The sequence below is a fragment of the Pelodiscus sinensis genome, chromosome 2, assembly GCF_052426305.1.
Source record: "Pelodiscus sinensis isolate ZL-2025 chromosome 2, ASM5242630v1, whole genome shotgun sequence".
NCBI classification, from domain to species: domain Eukaryota; kingdom Metazoa; phylum Chordata; order Testudines; family Trionychidae; genus Pelodiscus; species Pelodiscus sinensis.
Window position 1 is genome coordinate 172155187 of NC_143053.1, and position 15237 is coordinate 172170423.

General features: G+C 36.9%; 1 protein-coding gene across 3 annotated transcripts in view; it reads right to left on the reverse strand.

Moving 5' to 3' along the window:
* Positions 1–1406: 1406 nt before the first annotated feature.
* Positions 1407–15237, reverse strand: part of SEPTIN7 (septin 7) — a 122517-nt gene continuing 108686 nt past the window's right edge. For 2 of the 3 annotated variants that reach the window (XM_075921751.1, XM_089776548.1), the window contains 3 exons: positions 8209–8344; positions 2980–3119; positions 1407–2420 (listed from right to left, as the gene is read on the reverse strand). In XM_075921751.1, coding sequence (XP_075777866.1) covers positions 2381–2420; positions 2980–3119; positions 8209–8344 — 316 coding nt within the window. In that variant the 3' untranslated portion in view covers positions 1407–2380. Of the gene's footprint in view, positions 2421–2979; positions 3120–8208; positions 8345–11463; positions 11485–15237 lie in introns of all 3 variants that reach the window. The other variant, XM_075921749.1, reaches the window with a different exon arrangement.

A 15237-nucleotide genomic window follows, 5' to 3' on the forward strand; every position in this document is an offset into this window, starting at 1 on the left:
TAATTTCCTGCAAATTTAGGACAAATGGAAATGTTCAAATGTTGGGAATTTCCCATGGAATGGAAAGTCCAAGTTATTAGCTTTACGAGCAATAGTCACATGTGATGCTAGTCGTCCTATCCAGTTTATTCAATTTTTTGGCAAGGCACAAATATCAGAAAAGGCTCATGTCCCATACACAGTGTGTTACAATATAAAGGGACTTTGCATTCAGATTGTTAAAGGAAAGCTACACACATTTTGCAGAACAGAATTCTGAATGTTAACACTGTAAGAAAATGTGGCATGTTCAAAGTGAAAGTCAAATTCAGGTGGAGTCTTGAGCCTTGTTCGGGGTGTGCCTGAGTGCCTGTCACTGAAGCCAACATAAGGGGAATCCTGTGCAAAATCAAACTGGAATAGAAGGCAAAGTGACTACTGGATAATACAAGTGACCTCTGTAAAAGCAATGACCATGAATAAAAAAATATATTAAATTAATACAATAACTGGAAATTGGTTTGCCAGTCTCATTGCGAGCTAGGCGTGTCCATTTTTAAAAAGATATGGAAGTCAAAGGTGAGGCAAAAGTTCAGTTGTAAATAAATCAATTGCAAATTCATACTAAAATGTATGTCCTGAGTTTTCTGATCATTCTGGTTGCAAGGAAAGCAATGGTCAGAATGTCTTCACAAAAAAATAAGAGTGAGGCACTGCAGCTAACAATGTAAAAATTCTTATCCCAACTCGGGTTATTATCATTTCACAGTAACATCTCTGGTTAAGCAAACTCTTTAGGCTTCTCTTCCCCTATTAAAAAGTCCTTTTGGGTAACTGTTCCCTGAAATGTAGAATAATCTGGAAAATATGCTCCCATTTCTATTTTCTGGAAGTCAAAAATCTTTCAATTTTTTTGCATCTATCATGACACACAAAGCTTAGTACACACTTCTGTGTAACATTCAAGCATTTTACAAACTACATGCCACCTGCCTGGCTAACCAGTTCAGTTTGATTCACTTACATTTTTGATAAACAGTTGAGAAATCCCAGAGACTGCAGCTATGTCATAGTACCATTAATAACCATAAAGAATTAAACCCTGGGAAAATATCAGAAAGTGTCTGAACTCCTTACTATTTTGGACAGTGCAAAAAATGCAAGAAAATGTGGTACCCTCTTCTGGGTAAGAAATTTTTAATTTGCAATTTCACAGAGCAGTTAATCATGTACTCAGTCACTTGAAATCTTTTTAGGTCAAAAATCCACAGATTGAATACACTTGTCCACCCCGTAAATTGGGAACTTTATATATAAACAAAGTAAATGAAAATTTCTCTATTTAAGTGTGGTTAAATTGAAATATTTCCCAGAGCAAGTACTTTCCTATGCAATTCCTTGAAAGCATATATAGCACATCAGCAGGCTAACATCACAACATTGTTTATTATGTGACTTTTTACAATACAAACAAAAATACAGAAATGCAGTATATGAATACAGCTAAATGCAAAATGGTGACTTCTCAAGAGGCCATGATTCCCATTTCTAGTAAAAGAAAGACAGACTGCACACAGGTAGAAACAGGTTGGTAGTTAACTCCACAATTTTGCCTAAAAATGACCTATAAATGCATTTTCCTGCTACTTACCATAAAATGTAAAAAGGGAGTTAAAGGAAAGATTTATTCACTGGTTCCTACCATATGAAAGAAGCTATATTCTATTTAGCAGGGCCAATATATGGAAAAATATCTAAATTAAATGTTATTACAAAAATGAAGCAGTAATGAAATTCTTCTGGCTAAAGAAGATACTAAATGAGGATAGCATATATTTAAAGAATCAAAAACAAAAAAGGGTTGTTATAAAAAGCTTTAGGTGCACTGTAAGCCTATAAGTTTGTTTTTCCATGTGTATTTTCAAACAATGGAAGTGTCAAAAAATAGGGTCAACTGTGTTAGACTAAATTACATTATTATATATGCTGCACTGAATGGAATTTTGTATTATAATAGAGAAGCATAGTTTGTATCATATTATGGCAATTTATCCTCACTGAAAACCTTCCAGAGTCCTTGTATTTTGGAATATCCTGTAAACAAAAAAACCACCAGAACATGATTGTACAACAGTAAAATGTTTTTTTGCGTTAAAATGACATTTGTTTTAAAAAGAAAAAGGAAAAAAGTACTTAGAGCTGTTATTATTCCAAGTACACAACATCCTAGACAATTCAAGGCATTTCAATCTCCATCAAGATTAACAAAAAATTTGTCATGCTGTTAAATCCATCGCTATGGATACAACTGGTGCAAAACTGGTCAAACGGACCCAACGAACACTGATGTCCAGGCTGGTATATTGGCAACTAATACATAACTGGTGGTCAATAGATGTATTTAAAAGATCTTCCCTTTCTTCTTGTTTTTTTCCAAGGTTCTAAGAAAACAAAACATTTTAAAATTAAAACATTTAGGGACAAAAAGTTCAGCAAATTATTATACGTATTTTTACAATATAGTTTTCAACGGTCTTAGTGTAGACACAGGAAAGACTTTTCCTTGGTGTATTATGTACATAGCAATAATTTTGTCATTATGCTCTTACTTCCAGATGATGGCTTTCAGTTAGTTACATGTCTGAATTCCCACCCATCCCTCAAATAAAATCCAAGGAAATATAAGTATAATTAAATCAGCCTTCAAATTATAATAAAGTTTTCCTACAATGACAAATGGTACCTATTGAGGTTTAATTTTATTTAGCAAGTGCTGAACGGTGTCTGCCTGTTCTGGAAGTTAGTTCTTCCCATTTCCAAAATATGCTCATTTACATCATAAAGCAGTGTGATAATTTCACTATTCTGAATAGGCCAAGCAAAGTTTTAAGGATCAAGATGTGCAGAGAGGTATTTAAATGATCAATTTTTCCTCAATTAACATTACAGAACATGTGGAACATAAGATACAAACAACTTCAGAAAAAAAATTCTACATACCTGGAAGAATTCTGTTGTTCCAAAATACGTTGTTGGGTTTCCCAGTTGGCTTTCTCATCCTCAAACTGGCGGCGCTTTTCCTCTAATTCTTTGTGCTGCGCCTCCAAGTTCTTTTTCATTTGCTCATGGCGTCGTTGGAGCTAAGAAATGGAGGCAACATACTAGTCAAAAACTGTACAAACACCTCAACATTAGAAACAAAATGAGTTGTACTGTATGTAGAGTATGCCACATCAGCAACTGTAACTAAGCCAGGACCTGGTTAGAGACCAAACTGTTGATTCTACTCTTTACCACTTCTAAACTATTTTCTTCACAATCTTCCTTCCAAAGTTCTTGAGCATGAGGTCTATAGCTCCTGTCTTAATCATCTATAATAGTCCAACACCCTCAGCCACAATTTCATTATACAATCATAAAAGTGATGGTCAAGATTAGAAACAAAGAGCTGGAGACAACAGAACAGGGAGCACAAAACAAAATTAAGTAGCATATATATTAATCACAGCTAACCACATACCTAGCCAACCACAGAGTCTCTTTAGTTTCATGCTAGACCTAATGCTCTTGAAGCCCATCATGCCCGCCTCAGGATTCTGTGACTGATCACTAGTTCTATAATGTCTTTGAGGGTGGGGCAAGAGCATCAGGTCAATGTGTTAAAACTTCTCTCCACTAGCTGGTAAGTGGTGTTTTAAAACATGTTAAGAAGATAGTACTAACATGTTTTAAACCACCACCACCTTTCCCTCTAGTCTAGATAGGGCCTAAATGACTGACATCTTCCAGACATGTCAGTAGCAAAGCTATTCATCTTCACCTTACCTTCACTCTTAAGTCCACCATATTCCCTCCCCCATGCCAGCATAACCCGTTAGTGCAGAGTAAGCCTATACCATCACTGTGGGTCCTTCACTTCCCCTAGCAATCTTAGCTAGGTCAACAGATTTTTCCATTCACCTACAAGTGTTCACAGTGGGATTAGGTTGGCAAAACTGATGGGTTCAGGAGGGAGGATTTTTATCACACCTCTGAGTGCTATAGCTTTGTCGACCTATATTTTAAATAAATGGGGAGTCCTGGGGCACTTTAAAGGCTAACAGATTTATTTGGGCATAAGCTTTCATGGGCAAAACCGCACTTCATCAGGCCTGACTCCCTTCACTAGCTTTCTATTAGGGATGTTAAAATGCATTTATGTAAGTGTGTAACCACTGAAAATTTCAGCAGTTACATGTTTACACACAGGAGAGGTGGGCTCCCATGGAGCCACCTGTTCCCTCCACTCACCCAGTGCTGCTGCCTCTAACAGAGGCAGCAGCGGGGGAGGGGGCAGGGAAGCGCTATGTGTAACCGTGCACGCTAACCGATGAACATGTTCACATGCTTACTTCCTGTCCCCTTCAATATCAGGTACAAGCTTTTAAATCTCATTTTCAAACCCATGTACAAACTCAATCTATACCTACATGTCTGCTATTTTCTCCTCCTACCTTTCACCTTCTGTCTGTGTTCCTCTCAAGCCTCCTTCCCAAATGCCCTTTGTACTTATCTCCTGCTCTTTGCTTCACACTTTTTCACTTCCCCTCCTCTGAATGCTGAGAGGTTGTTTGGCAAACAAGTAATCTCATCGAAAACAGAGGGCTTTCAGAACTTCAAAGCACTGCAGTCTTGATCTTTAACTTATATCCCACATATAACAATCGGACAAAGTTGTGATTGAATGTAATATCAACAGAGCGATCTACAGTGCACACACATCTACTTTCTCACAAATCTTAAAGTTAATGCATCTTTGACAGAATGTAAAATCATATCTAAGTACATAACACATGATTTCTTCCCATACTCAAGTAAAAGTTGTGATTTGCATATGCCTATTAAGAATTAGGTGTGTGTTGTGGGCAACTGCATATAAATCACTGGTGGTAACTAAACCAACCACAGTTTGTCTCTTATCAATACTGCAGTTACTAGTGATTTTCTTGATTCTACATAATTGCAATTGACAAGTACTCTTTGGCCATCATAACTACATTAAAATTTTGTTGGATTTTCAGGACCCTGAAAAGGCCTCTGAAAATCTACCAACTGCCAATGTCTCCAGGGCTCTTTCCTGAAGACTTTGTGGTACTATACAGGTAGGTCTGAGTACACATACTCATGTTGGGGGTACAACTATTAACTGTGTTTTGTAACCGATCTTTCAAATCAGTTTTTGTACCTAATGGCTGGAAGATAACTACTGTGATGCCAATATTTAAAAAGGGCTCTAGAGGTCATCTTGACAATTACAGACCAGTAAGTCTAACGTCACTACTGGACAAATTAGTTGAAACCATAGTAAAAATGAAATAGACATATAGATTAACCCAATTTGTTGGAGGAAAAGTCAGCATGATTTCTGTAAAGGGAAATCATGCCTTACTAAACTACTTGAGTTCTTTGAGGTGGGTCAACAAATGTGTGGATAAGGGGGATCTAGCAGATATAGTGTACTTAGATTTCTAGAAATACTTTGACAAGGTCCCTCACCAAAGGTTCTTAAGTAAAGTGAGTTGTCATGGGATAAAGGGAAGGTCTTCTCATTGATTGATAACTGGTTAAAAGACAGGAAAAAAGGGGGTAGGAATAAATGGTAAGTTTTCCGAATGGAGAGAGGTTACTAGTGGTGTCCTCCTAAGGTCTGTACTGGGACCGGTCCTATTCAATCTATTTATAAATGATCTGGAGAAAGGAGTAAATAGTGAGGTATCAAAATTTGCAGATGTTACTAAACTGCTCAAGATAGTTAAGCCCAAAGCATACTGTGAAGAGCTTCAAAAAGATCTCAAACTAAGTGATTGGGCAACAAAATGGCAAATGAAATTTAATGTTGTTAAATGTAAAGTAATGGACATTGGGGGAAAAAATAATCCCAACTATACATAAAATACGACAGAGCTTAATTTAGCTATAACTACTCAGCAGAGAGCTCTTGGAGTCATTTGGCTAGTTCTCTGAAAACATCCTCTCAATGTGCAGCAGCAGTCAAAAAACAAACAGTGTTAGGTATTAAAAAGGGGAGAGCACACAAGACCGAGAACATTTTATTGCCTCTCTCTATGAAACCATGGTATGCCCACATCTTGAATACTGCATACAGATGTGGTTGCCTCATCTCAAAAAATATACCTTGATATTGGAAAAAGGTTCAGAAAATGGCAACAAAAATGATTAGGAACGGGTCCCATATGGAGAGATTAAAAAGGCTTGGACTCTTCAGCTTAGAAAACAGACTTGGGGGGGAGGCTCGATAGAGGTATATAAAATCATGACTGGTGTGGAATCAGTCAAAGTTATTTACTTGTTCCCATAACATAAGAACAAGGAGTCAACAAATGAAATTAATAGGTAGCCAGGTTAACACAAAAGGAAGTTTTTCTTGACAACTCATGGTCAGTCTGTGGAACTCCTTGACAGAGGAGGTTGTGAAGACCAGAGTTTAACAGGGTTAAAGAAAAGAACTAGATAAATTCATGGAGGTTAGGTCCATCAATAGCTATTAGGCAGGATGGGTAGGAATAGTGTCCCCTAATAGTGTCCCCTAGCCTGTGTCAGAAGCAGGGAATGGGTGACAGGAGAGGGATTTGCTTCAAGATTTCCTGTTCTATTTACTCCCTCTGGGGCATCTGGCATTGGCCACTGTTATAAGACAGGATACTGGGCTAGATAGACCTTTGGTCTGACACAGTATGGCCGTTATGTTCGTAGAGAGAGAATGGAAAAAGAGGATTTTATGCATGTTGAAAATGTAACAATTTATATGCTGTATAGTTTATATTCCTGTATAGTTTTGATCCTGCTCCAGGTCTTCTACATCCCTCCCCTCTATGACATGTCCTGAAAAAGATGGTCATGAACTAGACTCATCGTGCACTCATCCTAAAGTATTGAGACATACTTCTGGAACCCAATTCCAATCTCTTTGTCTCTGAACTTGTATAATTTATTTTTGTAGATGTTTACAAGTTCAATAATGAGCAGAAAGCATACACTGGGAAAGCAGAGTGCATGAAGAGAAGGGTTATGGAATCAGACTTCAGTGGACTGGGTATATAACAGGTGAATTTGGGTAGTGGAAAGCGCAGCAGGACTGAACACAGAAGAACAGGGTATCACGGTTTACTTTTCTCCCGCTGTCCTGTCTGCCTCATGGAGTGGCTGGCAGGAGCTGTAAGTGCTTCTATTCTTCTTAGCTTCCTGTAAACCTGCTAAGCTTTTTTAATTTGCAGCTCTGAGTGTTGCACCAGGCTGTTTTAGAAAAGCTGCCTCTCTACTTGAGCTAGAGAATTCACTTGTTTGATTTGTTGTACTGCCCCATTGGTTCCGTTCACAATCAGAACCCCCTTGTGTTAACAGAATAAACATGTAACGGTTGAGGTCTACACTCTAAGTTTGGTCAGTATACCTATGTCAGTAAAATGTGTGGTTAACAAAATATATCATTTCCCTGTCCAATAGCTATGTTGGCAAGCAACATCAGTGTAGATGCAGCCTATATTGGCAAAAAGATCATTATGCCAATATATGCTGTGTCTCCATGAGGTAGATTTGCTGGTATACTATATTGACAAAGCCTTTGTATTACAGAGTAGTCCTGTCGCTGTTCTAAAGAGTTTACAGCTTAAGAAAACTGACATACAAAAGGATATGAAGGGTGAATGACAGTCAAATTATACAGTTTATATAGTAATACAATTTTTAAAGGTTTCAGTAACTGAAAAAGTTACAAGCGGTATCTGTCTATTCCTTAATCACGAACTGTTTGTCACAGGCATCATGGCAGAATGAAGGAGGATTTCAAGGCATCGTGGCAGAATGAAGGAGGATTTTATTGTTGCTAAAAGATTCATATTAGCTAATTTATGCACTGTGTGAAGTCTAAAGTAATGTTTTAGAACATCAAAGGGGAACTGCAGGAGAGATTTTTAGCATGCTGTGATTATGGAAGTGAAAATAGGGGATGTTTAAATTTGAAAGTTACCTTGAAAATACATGCCTGATCCTTTATTTAGATAATGTAAACTTGGGCAATTATTAGTGAGAGTTTCACTTAAATTCTAATTCAAGATTATATTAACTATCAAGCCATGAGGGAGCCTCAAGAACATGTGTCTGTCCTTAAGGAAAAGGCTCTCTCCATTATTCAGTACCGAACATGTAATTGGCATTTAACATTTTAGTTACCTCAGCTTCAGAGTCCTTCAGTTTCTGAACTTTTTCTTTGACCTTCATCTCAAAGACCTGCTCCATTTCCATCTCCATTTTTTTCATTTTGGCCACATGCTCTCTTCTCTCTTCTTCCATCTGTGCCAGAGGGCTCCTGTCATAAACCCAGAGCAGGTTAGCCAATAAGCAAGTGATCTTTTTCGCAATACATAACAGTGAAAAGCAAGGCAAGCAAAAACCAAGATGTTAAATAGAATGATGTCTCTGCATGTTTCTCTATCTGAAGTTCATAATTTTAGAAAACTGAATATGCTCGATCAAACCAATATTAAACTATGAGAAGAAACATGATTTATTTCAGTGTAAACATCTTAAATGTTATGTTTAGGTAAAAAATAATGAAGTCATATATTCAATTCTTTATGTTCTACCTTTAAGAGAATCGCTAGGACAGTGGTTCTCAACTTGCAGCCCACAGGCCACTTCCAGTCCAATCAGCACAGAACTGTGGCCCAGGTGACATCCTCAGGGTGATAAATGCAGTACAGGATGCAGCCCACAACACTACACAGTTTGAGAACCACTGTGCTAGGGGAAAGTCACATCAGGAAAAATTCAATAACAAAAAACTCAAAACCCCTGGCCTCTTCCTGATGATCTTCCAATTCTATGCTACAGTCCCTCCAATCACTAACACATTTGTGCACTCAAGAGACAATTACCTGTTCTATAACTGGCATTTGAGAGGTGTTGCTCATGTTTTTTCCACATAAGGTGTGTGCACATGCATGCACTAGTGCTAGAAGGAATTAGGGTAGGGGGAGAGGAGTGCACTTCTTATACTGCACCATGCAGGTGCCAATCTAGAGATTGCCAGAACTGCTCCCTTATTGCTGAAGGGAAAAATGACTGGCACTGGTGCATGTGGCAAGTACACACTCTTATGTGGACTGGACATGAGCAAACATTCAAAGAATGGGAAAATAGCTTGAAACTAGGATAGAGCAAGAGGAAAAAAGTGTTCCAGGCAAAGAGAAACAGATTTTTAAATCCTAATGTATAAGATAATTATAAAATAAATGCACATCAACAATTTCAGCTTTGTGTAAATACAATCTTTTCCCGTGTCAATTCTTTTTAACACACAGCAGTTCTTACAGGCTTTTTAATAGCTGGACTTCAGATTTGTGAATGTGTTACTAGAATGGAATATTTTGTTTTGTAAAATGCACCTAATTCAAATACATTTTTCCATACACTTTTGGGCAACTAATTTACTAATACTGCTACTGAATTTAAAATAGCATTTAACAATTATGTTTTATTCTTCACTATTTTGTAAAATTCAACAGAGACTCATTATATATCCCATTCATGTCACTCTTTTCTGGCTAATGTATAATCAGCCCCTGGTAAGAATAATTTTTTGCTACTCAAACATTAAGAGCCACCAGAACAAATTAAGTTCAGCCTGTACGTGTAGGCTTTTCAAAAACATTTGGGAGGGTGGAGGGAAAGTGCTCTAACTAGCATATGAATATCATGCAAACATATAAATAAAAAAAATATAATGATCATTCTTGGATATTACATACACACAAGAAACAAAAACCGATAGATCAGCAGGGAACATCTATCCATTCAAGATGGTTTGACTTTAACCTAAGAAATCAAACTGTATTGTGTTTACTACGTGTGATTACACCAAAAATAAAATATTTGATTGGGGGATTGAATGTGTTTTATGTTTTCAGGGTTCTCCTAAAAGATTAAAGTATTGCAACTCTCTTTTTGGGAGAAGCAAATAGCTTTAAAAATGTATAGTCAGTGCAATGGAGGGTTTCTCAAATGTGTTTGAGAATTGTTTTGACTATTCATAGCTCATTTTATATGTATATGATTGCTAATAATGAAGTGAAAATGAAATACAGCTTAAGAAATCAAAGCCAACCGAACAGTTTTTAAATTCCAGTATTTTTAAATGTGCTTCAAAAGGTGACAATTTTAGGTATTTGAGATGTATCTGAACCGACATGCAAAATTTAGAGCAGCAGACCAAATGTTAGAAGAATACTAGATTTCAAATGGAAACTGATCCCACTCCAAATTCAGGATTCACTACTTTTACTGTACAAAGGTTGATTGTTAGAATCTGTACCTTCTGTTGATGAAAACAGCGTGTAACTTAGAATATGCCCAATACATTACCAAGATACATAAAACTATTTCATGAGGAGTATGCAACAGTTGAATATTTTAGTGAATGAGAAGTAGTAGTGTGTGTGTGTGTAAAACACCATCGAAACATTACAAAATTTAACCTCCTGCGGGTACTTTTAACATACCTTCTTTTACCTATATAGAAAGGTTTAAATTGTCTATTCTATATAAAGAACTATTAATCTAGGGGACTGAGTTGTACTGTCACTGAAGTCACTATCAAAACACCCCTCTCCCTGCCACTGATGTCAAATGAAAGCAGATCTGGCTTACTAAGGACATCAGAACCTAAGAACTGGGTAGGTATGTCTTCCAAGTCATATTTATTACAACTATAGAGTTCTTTATGAGTGGGCCAGTACACATTTCTCTCACACAAGCAATGTCTAGAGAAATCAATGAGGTTTAAGCACAAAGAAAAAGGGAAGTCCAAGAAAGTGTGAGGAACATTCCCACCCTTCCTGTACTAAGTAATATGCATGTGTAATGTTAACTCTAAGGTTTAGAGAAAGCTTTTGTTATTCTATGTATACACAAAGTGGAACCTCTGCAAGCCATTTGTATGACAAAACCATAGTCAAATGAATTTGACTACACTAACAAGTCAGCTAGTTTAATGCCTTAACAAAACAAATAGCTATAAATTGAGTGTACAAATACTGAAGATTCCACAAATTCTAAATAAGTACAAATATAATTATTACTCTGGATCTAAATGGGACTGCAAAGCCAATTTAGATGAATTACAGGATTTACATACATCTTCAACCAATACAGTGTTCTTCTAGTCTTTGTTATTCTTATGGAATTTGAGTAAAATCTTTCCAAAGAAAGAGGGAATGTTTCTATGAAGAATATTTGTCACTGAAAATATTTATAAAACTTCTCATCTGAAATGTTAGAGCAGTTTTAGAACAAAAGCACTAAAGTAAAAACAGATGCCAGAAGCTGAACAACAGGAAAACTTAAATTTTGAACACTTAACATTAAAGGTCTTAAGTGCTTAAAGAGCTTTTGTCTGAAATCTTCAGAAAAATTTAAATAACCACTTACATGCCTTCAACTGTGTCAAATCTAAAAAACAAAAAATACAGAGGCTTAGCATGCTTAAATAAAACCACAAAAACTAAAAAGCAGCAATTAAAAAAAGCAAATTCATTACAGATACCTAAAGCTAATTTAAAATTTGTTTTTCCCCCTAAAGCAAGTTTTTCTACAGTAAAATGAAAGATTGTTAGTTAAAGCTGGTTATGTTTGTTTCAAAATTCAGTTAGTAAATCACTACATCATATAAATATTAATGCAGATTTGATGTGCAGAGATATTTCAAAGACAGTATAGCTTCAGTGTTTTGCCTAAAGTATGCATGCTTTTAAAGTGATTTTAAATATTTTAGTGACATTAACTTATCTATTTGTGCTAAGTAAGCTTTCGGAAATCACAGCCATCCATCTCTATGCTTATTTGCCTTATAAAATTTGTCACCTAATGAAGGACGTTATATTCAAAGTGAATGATGGATGTTATATTTAAAGAGCGACTGTTCAGGTGCTACAGAAACAGTATTCAGCTTTACTGGCCAGCAGAGGTCTCACAGAAGGCTATGCTTAACAGCACTAAAAAGCATACAATGTAATGAAGTTTACATGGGGCTTATGGCATTTTACTTTGTGTGTGTGTTGTGTTAGCATCTCACTGATAATAGTAAAATCAGAAGAAAAGATCAAGTTTTAGCCTTCAGGAATTGGTAGCGGTGCATGAAGCCATTTGCAACATAGCATGAAACCGTTCATACTATTAGGAATGATCCGTACAATTTCCCATAGTGTCTAAAGGAAGCACAGAATTTTGGGTTTGTGGCAAGATTATAAACGTACTAGGACATTCAAAAGGAGTTAGAAGCAGTCTAGGCTAAGAAGCAATTAGAAGGGTTTATACATATAATTTGTTACTCTGTGACACAGTTTATTGAACATAAAAGCCTTCTTATCTTTGTTTATACAAACATACTTTTTGATAATAAACTGGTTTATTTTTAACCTCACTGATGTCTATTTCACACCAAAAAGTGAATATAGAACTTCTCGAATTAAGAATTTTTTTTGGTTTCAAGTGCCAATTTTAGTGTGTGTGTGTGTCACACAGTGCACGTGTACAGTTACACTTATTTGCATAGTGTGAAGAGACAAGTTATTCATATACCTGAAGGTTACCATTTGACATAATATTTTTAGAGATGGGATGATGTTGAAAATGTGAAGGAATCAGACACTAAACCTAAAATACAAAAAGGCTACATAATCATGGAAAAACACATGCTTTGGATTTCTCTTCAGCTAATGTGTTACTTGTAGAACAGCTGATTGTATCAGCTAAACAAGGGAGGAAATTCAAGGGAGTCATTACAAGGCAAGAAAAATATTTTGGTGCATTTGGACAATACAGAATATTTCCTGTAGCACATTCTGTTTTCATAATCACTGAGTTTTGTTCAAAGAAATTAACATTTACTCAAGGAACAGAGCTGCCAAAGGCTAACAATGTTTACATTACCATCAGGAGCAGGCCATACACATGTGCATTGTAAATTCTCACAGCTCCAATAAACTCAACATTTAATACAAAATATTTGGCATCTGCTAACAAGAGGAAGGGGCAAGTGTACAAAATGGACTGGTTAGCTAATAATACAAGAATATGGTCATATGGTCAAATGTTGCAAACCCACACTTCTGAAGCACACAAATGTTTTTGAACAAATCATGGCAACTTAGGTTTCCCTCCTCACTTGGTCCTACAGGAAGGATAACAGTGACCCATGCAAGATTTTCCTGCTTTCTAGGAGTTCCCTTGAGTTGTGTATGGGACTAGTGCAGAGCCCTGCTGTGGGAGTGGGATCTACTGCTACAATAGTGGAAATGAGTATTGTAAAATGAGACAGGAGCAAAATTAAAAATAATCCTGCATTGGGCTCTAGTTCCCTCATCTGTTTTTCCACCTAGATTCTCTAATCGGAGAAATCCATTAGCCTATTTTAACGTATTCAAATAGACAAGAAGCTTCTTGTCTAGGCCTCAGCTCAGAAAGAAAGAAATTTATATCACTTCTTTTTGTCCTGCTTTTAGTGGACATAGAAAATACCTATCACATTTTTTATAGCAACCCTTACATTTTTTTCAATTTTTGTCAGGCCTCTTCTTTTCTCAGGGCTAAACATGCCCAGTTTAACCTTTCCTCATAGGTCAGATTTTCTAAACCTAAATCTTTTTTGTTGCCCTCTCAATTCTCTTGAAGTGTGATAGAAATGTAGCCGTGTTAGTCTGGGGTAGTTGAAGCAAAATGCAGGACAATGTAGCACTTTAAAGACTAACAAGAAGTGTGGCACTTAGAATTGGACACAGTACTCTAAGGCTTCACCCTACAAACAACACACTTAATATACCACAGAATTATTAGATTTTTCACATCAGTGTCAAATTGACTCATTCAACTGCGACTTACTATGTACCCCCAGATCCTTTTCAGCAGTACTACCACCTACTCCGTTCTTCCCCATTTTGTAGTTGGGCATTTGATTCTTCCTTCCAAAGTACTTTCACTTATTTTTATTGAATTTCATCTTGTTGAATTCAGACCAATTCTCCATTTTTTGAAGTCCCTGTAAATTCGAATCCTGTCCTTCAAAGTGCTTGCAACTCCTCCCAGCTCAGGGTCATCTACAAATTTTATAGGCATATGCTCCATTCCATTAGCCAAATTATTAATGAAAATATTGAATAGCACCAGGTCCAGGACTGACCCTGTGGGACTCCAATAACCACACTCCCATTTTTGACAGTGAACTATAACTACTCTGAGTATGGTCTATCAACCACTTGTGCATCCACCTTTAGTAATTTAATCTAGACCCACATTTCCCTATTTTGCTTAGGAGATGGTTATATGGGACTTTGTCAAAAGCCTCACTAAAAAATCAAGTCTACCACTTCTCCCCTTCCAGGCTCATAACCCTGTTGAAGATGGCAATTAGATTGATTAGGCATGATTTTTCATGATAAATTTAGGCTGGCTATCGCTTATAGTTTTATTATCCTCTACGTGCTTAAAAAGTGATTTAATTTCTGATGTATTTGATGACTGTACAATCAAAGAAGCCTGAGCATAAGCTCTGCAGGAGCTCTTAAGACTTTACTAGGTAACTCCTGGGAGAAGAGATTAAGGCAACGATGAGCAACCTTATGCTAGTGAGTCGGTCACATGAGTGGCCCTCCATCTCAGTGGACCACAATATTGTTGCAACCAGAACAGTCTCCCAGGTTAGGGTAGTTTTGCCAATTGTGCTTGCATGCCTGGAATTTGCAGGGTGTGTTCATTGACCATGAGAGCTGTGCGCTCCCTTGGCATCCTGTAGTTCAACGTTGTGTGCAGTCAGCATGCACCTCATTGCACGTGCCCTTGCTTAAGGGCACATCACTTTAGTAATACTGGTAGGAAAAAAAACGACAGACAGAAACCAGTGGAATCCAGCAACTTTGCAAATGGGCAATAGTTAACAAAATGTCCTGTGGGCCACACATAGAATCTTGATGGGCTGCATGCATGGTTTGGACTGCAGGTTGCCCACCACTGGATTAAGGCATCATTGAAAGATTCAGCAGCCAGGAAGAACTCAGGCTTCTCAAGCCAAATGGTGGAGTGGAAGACTTGATATTTGCTTTGTCATTGAAGTCTTGAAAGTGCCTCTTCCTTTGTCTCAGACTACAAAAGCCCCTTCTTCACAGGTGAACATTATTCCTTTCTGCAAGCTGAAAGCATTGCTTTTGTCTG